We start from the raw sequence: 6,876 nt of genomic DNA on the forward strand, positions 1-6,876 counted from the left end.
AGAACATTCTCGTTCACCATTCCTGGCTGGTGGAATGATCTTCCCACTCCTATCCGGAATGCTGAATCCCTGACAATTTTCAAGCGACAGCTGAAAACTCATCTCTTTAAACGCTACTTGACTTCATTCTAAATAAAAAAATTAAAAAGGCACTTTGTCTTTCTCTTTATTTATTCCTTCCCTTTCTAGCTTGTAATTATTTGAACAATGCCTAGAACTTGGTTTTACAAGCACTTCCTGTGTCTGTTTGCCTCTTTAAGAAGAATCGCTTTATGTATTCCCCAATTGTAAGTCGCTTTGGATAAAAGCGTCTGCAAAATTACTAAATGTAAATGTAACCTGTTTTAATGTTGTATATAAATATAGACACGGAAAGTGAGATATCTCAAAACAGGAGTGCTGAGCCGTTGCTCGCCTGGGGGATCTATTTGTCTGTTTGATTTCCATGGCTATTTTCACGGTGAGGAAGTTAAGATATAACAAAAGGAAGTTAAAATACAACAAAAGGTATAGTGATTAAAGATCTACATGAGTTTTAAAATCTATTTTCAATAAAAACTATGTTGCTGAACAATAATGTCAATGACAATTTCAGTTGCTACATAACCTAGCTACTAATAAATATGCTGCACCATGGTCTTGGTTTACAAGTGTTATGAATTTTGAAATACTTCAACATCCAAAGAAATCTAATTCAACGGAATATATAGAAAAGGGTATTCAGTTACTGTGATATTTATTAACTGCTTTTTAATGTCAAACCATTTAAAAAGACCCAAAGTGATTACAGACACCCTGATAATGATTCTGATTGGATGATCATTACTAAATTACTACTTTTAGCAACTTCAGGTTAGTATGGTGAAAATGTGTTTAACTGGAGTGTTCAAACAGATCAGATGAATGCACTTCTCTAAAGTAAAAGTATTGAGCAGAATAGGTGTAGACAGGACAGGTCAACCACAACAAATCACTTCATAAATGTGACATGTTCTATTCTTTTGAGTCAGAAGACTAAAAAGAGCATTTATGTAGATGTGTAAGATGTTTAGTGTTTTTTTTTTGTTACAGTAATTTTGATCAAATAAGCTCAGCATTCAAGCTACTTTAATTATACTATATAAGTTCAAAAAATATTGTTGTGATGCTATTTTATCTAGTATGGCAAATTACTATAGCGATTTACAAATCATAACTAATCTTTGTCAGAACAGGCTTGACAATTTAAATGGGAACAATGGAAAGAAGTTATATCAAGAAACGTAAAATGAATCAAAATATTGAAAGATACAGTGCAACTAACCAAAATGGGTAATTAGATAATGAGACAAAAAGGAGACATAAAAAAAAACAGCTGAAGTATCCAGTTCACTTGCCACTGGAAAGAGTTGAGCGCATTGTATTTTGGGATAGAGCATTACACACATTGTAATGTACTTGTATACTATACTGCAAATACTGTAGGACATTCAGGAATTCCATGATTAAAAATTTCCTATGTACTGTATAAAGTGTAGAATGCTGTTTATATACTGTAGAAATAGAATAGTATATGATATTCAGCACAAACGATTATCTTGCTGAAGGTAATTGTTGCAGTGACCTCACTTCCTGTATGAGCTTTTTTTTTTTTTTTAGATCTGCAAGCTCAGCAGTGCTTTTTAGCATCTCATAAACATAACTAATCCATCCCTGACAAGAGAAGTGCATTTCAACTTTCCGTCAGCACATAAGAATGGAGATAAGAGCCTGGATTAGCCAAGGGCTAATAAGCAGATAACACAGACCGATCACCAGATCTACCTGACACGGAGACAGGTAGAGAACATGCAGTGCCAGAATGGAAGGTGACAAACTTAGTATATTGGGCATCTTCAGGATGTCTTGGTAAGTGTGGGGTAAACAGACAGAAAACTGTCAAACGCAGTGCTAAAACTTGACCTGTAACCATAAGTTCTGCTAGTATCAGTACTATAAAACACATCACTATATCACTATTATGATGTTAGGTAAATAAATAAATAAATAAATAACAGACAGAGCAGGACTGGGATCACCATGAATCCCCAAGCTCTGGGCCAACCCCACTTTGATGTAGATAACGTGTTAAAAGCCATTTAGGCAGTTTGTGGTAACCGCCTTGCACACAAATGTGTCAGGAGGCACTGTAACACTTTTACACCTAATTTATAACAGCCCCTTTAATAAGTCTTTATGAATCTGTAAAATCAAACAGTATAGTGACTGAGCCTCAAAATGCAAACTACATTATTATCAACAATGTTGGTGGCATCAGAAGATATAGAGTGGGTTTTCTTCTTTCTGGTAATTTTTTTAATTGAATTGACTATAGTGTTCTGTATTTTCTACAGAAATGTTTGAGAATATCCTGCCTGGCTCGTGGAATTTCTGGACTTCCAATATATCCCTTGCTTTCATATTCTCCATCCTGAGAAATATGGAATAGTGTAGTTGAAATGGCACATCAAGCAGTGACAGCAGCGCTATTTATGTGAACTGCCATTCAAATCGTGAAAAAGAAAGAAATTGTTTCGGCAACTAAAATGTGCACTTCCCATTATATATTTGTTTTAATCTAAAACCTTAATGTTGAAAAAAGAATGCTGATTCACGTTATTTAGCAACCACCAAATGTTTCCAATTATTTGGAGTTCTTTGTTTTTGTTTTTCCTATCGCCAGGAATTTAATCTATGGAAGCTGATTACCTTGACTTGGAATAAGATTGGATTGCAATTCCAATTTAAATGTAGACGACTGAAACAAGCAAGCAAGGGACAAATAATTAATGTGATAATATTAGAATTGAAATTGCATAAGGTGTGATTGCTGGTGTGTATTTCAGAATGCCTTTGCTATAAACTCTGGATTGAGATTGAGTTTTAACAGATTTGTGGAGGGGAACTGAGGTTACAGGAGGTTGAATAAGGGCAATAAAAGTGGCTTTTGGTTACATATGATGTTGTACAAATCGGGTTAATGTCTACCAGATAAGGACAAAAAGGAACAATTAAAGGCAGAGAAAAGGCAGTAACAGAGGAAAGCTGAGCGAGATAGGCCACTGGGGAAACTTTTACCCTCCAGATAGTTATTTATTTCACCCAGTAATCCCAAACAGCTTCTCGGGTAAATGAATTAAGCTTCTGTACTTGGCAAGTTTCATTGGGGGCACATTCCTCTTTCCTCACTTTCTCTCTTCCTCACTTTCTCATTTGGCCATTTTTCCTTCTCTCTTTTTTCCCCATCAATAAATAACTGACTACCTTACAGTAAGTAAAATAAACAGCCAAATCTTTTCTGCCTAATGGCACACAAGTACATCATGTTTTGAAGATAACAGAAACAAATTAAGAAACATTTGACAACAATTTAAGAAATTTAAAGATAAGTCAATTTAAATATGAGGTAACTCCTTAACTTCCCTTTGGAGTTTATATTATATTACACTATATACAGTGTATGCTTGTGATTTGAGAGCATGCTTATTCACTTTCACATGCATATACTGAAAGTGAAGGGTTGTTCTGGGTGCAATACAAGTTAAGCAGGCTGGCAACTGCCATAGACATTATGTTTCGACTCATCCCTCAATTGCTAAAAACAAACAAAAATGAAAATTTTAATAATGCACTTACAAGGGAAATCTACGGTGTAATGCATGTCACAGAGTGTAGAAGCAGAAATATTTTTATTAAAGCATTTTCAAAGACCTTTATTGAAAGTGTGTCAATTGTGTCAGTTGTGTCAATTGTATAAATATTTTGTTTTTTTTTTAACCAAGTGTCAGACAAGTCGAAATGCCAGTTACGTTTTTGAGCTTATATAGTATTAAATCTGGAATATTACTAAATGGGAAATATGTGTTGGCATGGGATCATTTCAATGCAATTCAAACTTTTAGCTTAAGTTTAAACTGTGCTGTAGCCTTATGCCATACCTCTGCTCTGTACGGTAGGAAGAGGGCACTGGCAAGGTTTCCTGTAATACCACTGACAATGTAGATGATGGAAATGCGTAACCAGCCTGCTAGTTTCTCCAGGTCTCTAAGTATAGTCATTTGGAAGATCACAGACACCAGACAATGCAGTAAACTGAAAAACAATCACATGAGCATGGGTCAAAGAAATTGTCAATAACATTTTTGTGTTAAGTGTCAAATCTAGTAATAGTCTCAGTATTCCTCCCCTTCCAGGTACAGATATGAGAAAGAGTGGGAGAGAGAGTGGATATATAAAGACCTAAGCCTTACCCAGCATGAAGAAAAAGGGAGAGCCACAGTCTATAGAACTGATCTGGGACATTGGGGTTCAGGAATGGTAGCAAGCCACACACATCATTCAGGCAGTGGACCTGTGAGGGTACAGATGTTTGACAACAAAAATGTCCTTACTCAAACTTTTGCCATTAATTCTGTCCATAGAAATCTATCTGCAGAAAATGGCAAACTGTTGTCTGGACCTTGATGGCTGACCTGAAAAAAATATGTTTTTAATGTGAATGGATACCTGTGAACACAGTGTGGCCTCCTCATGGAAATATCCACGCATGAAGTGGCAATACTCCCAAGTTGTAATCTCACATCTTTATAAACAAATGAAAATATAACAGTTAAATTACATAAAATTATAGTTAAAAAAATTTTTTTCTGTCAAATCAAGAGAAACTGGATGCAACTCTGTTAAAATGCTAATTCACCCAAAAAATTAAATTCTGTAATTTTCTCACAACAGTTTTTTTTAATTAGCTGAAAGTCTTTCCCATCTACCGCAGCTCTCAAATTGAATTTGTGTTCACATGTATTGAAATGTTTTGATAGTTATGGTGGATGACAAGCTTTTGAGTGAACTTAAATTTAAGTCAGTTCCTGGCACAAATTTCAATTAAAATTTTTTTTTTTTTTTATTATTTATTTAAAGCCAATTACTAAGAACTAGAAACGGTGGAACTGGCTTTTGACTGTAAACATATGTCAACATATGGTGTTTACAGGTTTACTGCAAACAGACAACATTTAAACCTTGTTTTTAATTCTTGGTAATGTTCATTACCTTCCTTTTGTTCCAATACAGCACGGCCTGCCCCTTAGTGTGCAGTCCATGTGTTTGTATCCTGTGTGGTTCCATGTTTTAGGGTATGTACAAATCTGCAATAGTGGTGTGAGGAACAATAATAAAGGCATAAAAGTATATATATATATATCAAAAAGGTAGTAGTTATTGATAGAATTTAAATCTTAATCATTGAGGTAATTATTCTATTCACTTTATTTACATTTAGTCATTTAGCAGACACTTTTATCCAAAGCGACTTACAAATGAGGACAATGGAAGCAATCAAAATCAACAAAAGAGCAATGATATACAAGTGCTATGACAAGTCTCAGTTAGCTTAATGCAGTACACATAGCAAGGTTTTTCTTTAAATAAAATAATCAATAAAAAGAAAACATCTAGAAAATAGAAAAAGAATAGAGCAAGCTAGTGTTAGAGGTCTTTTTTGCTTTTGTTAATTGTATAATAAATGAAAAGAAAACAGATAGAATACAAAAAATTTTGTGCCTCTTTGAGATGGCACAATAATACGCCGTTCACTTGCAGAACGCAAGCTTCTAGAGGGCACATAAGTCTGAAGTAATGAATTTAGGTAAAGGGGTGCAGAGCCAGTGGTGGTTTTCTAGGCAAACATTAATGTCTTGAATTTTATGCAAGCAGATATTGGTAGCCAGTGCAAATTGATAAACAGAGGTGTGACGTGCACACTTTTTGGCTCATTAAAAATTAATCTTGCTGCTGCGGTCTTGATTAATTGTAAAGGTTTGATAGAACTGGCTGGAAGACCTGCCAAGAGAGCATTGCAACAGTCCAGCCTGGACAGAACAAGAGCTTGAACAAGGAGTTGTGAAGCATGTTCCGAAAGAAAGGGCCTGATCTTCTTGATGTTGAATAAAGCAAATCTGCAGGACCGGACAGTTTTAGCAATGTGGTCTGAGAAAGTAAGCTGATCATCAATCATAACTTCAAGGTTTCTGGCTGTTTTTGAAGGAGCTATGGTTGAGGTGCCTAACTGGACGGTGAAATTGTGATGTAACGATGGGTTTGCTGGAACCACAAGCAGTTCTGTCTTGGCAAGGTTGAGTTGAAGGTGATGGTCCTTCATCCAGCAAGAAATGTCTGTTAGACAAGCTTGGATGCGAGCAGCTATCGTCGGATCATCAGGATGGAAGGAGAGGTAGAGTTGAGTGTCATCAGCATAACAGTGATATGAAAAGCCATGTTTCTGAATGACAGAACCTAATGATGCCATGTAGACAGAGAAGAGAAGTGGTCCAAGAACTGAGCCCTGAGGCACACCAGTAGTTAGATGTTGCGACTTGGACACCTCAATTCTCCAAGATACTTTGAAGGACCTATCTGATAGGTAAGACTCAAACCACTGGAGTGCTGTTCCTGAGATACCCTTTGCCAATACGGTTGACAGGAGGATCTGGTGGTTAACTGTGTCAAAAGCAGCGGACAGATCCAGCAAGATAAGTATTGAAGATTTGGAATCCGCTCTTGCCAGTCTTAGGGCTTCAACAACTGAGAGCAAGGCAGTCTCGGTTGAATGTCCACTTCTGAAACCAGACTGGTTGCTGTACTGATACACATTAAGGTCAGTAGGATTTTTGGATTTACACCACACCCTTTCAGCAGCCCTGAGCTTAGAACGATGTTCGCGGAGAACATCAGATAACCAAGGGGCAGAAGGGGTGGTATGGGCTGGTCTGGAAGACAAGGATGCTAAAGATGCTAACAGTTGTTAGCATCTAAATGATCAAAAGATGCTAACAGTTTAGGGGAAGAAAGCGAAGATGAAAC

At 36.3% G+C, this 6,876-nt stretch overlaps 1 protein-coding gene across 3 annotated transcripts in view; it reads right to left on the minus strand.

Annotated features, from left to right (window-relative positions):
* LOC107715486 (inactive rhomboid protein 2) overlaps positions 1-6,876 on the minus strand; it is a 73,588-nt gene that overhangs the window by 5,435 nt on the left and 61,277 nt on the right. For all 3 annotated transcript variants that reach the window (XM_016521639.1, XM_016521638.1, XM_016521640.1), the window contains 4 exons: positions 5,068-5,162; positions 4,525-4,600; positions 4,269-4,369; positions 3,957-4,110 (listed from right to left, as the gene is read on the minus strand). In XM_016521639.1, coding sequence (XP_016377125.1) covers positions 3,957-4,110; positions 4,269-4,369; positions 4,525-4,600; positions 5,068-5,162 — 426 coding nt within the window. The remainder of the gene's footprint in view (positions 1-3,956; positions 4,111-4,268; positions 4,370-4,524; positions 4,601-5,067; positions 5,163-6,876) is intronic.

The sequence above is a fragment of the Sinocyclocheilus rhinocerous genome, unplaced genomic scaffold, assembly GCF_001515625.1.
Source record: "Sinocyclocheilus rhinocerous isolate Xijiao unplaced genomic scaffold, SAMN03320098_v1.1 scaffold3526, whole genome shotgun sequence".
Classification (NCBI taxonomy): domain Eukaryota; kingdom Metazoa; phylum Chordata; class Actinopteri; order Cypriniformes; family Cyprinidae; genus Sinocyclocheilus; species Sinocyclocheilus rhinocerous.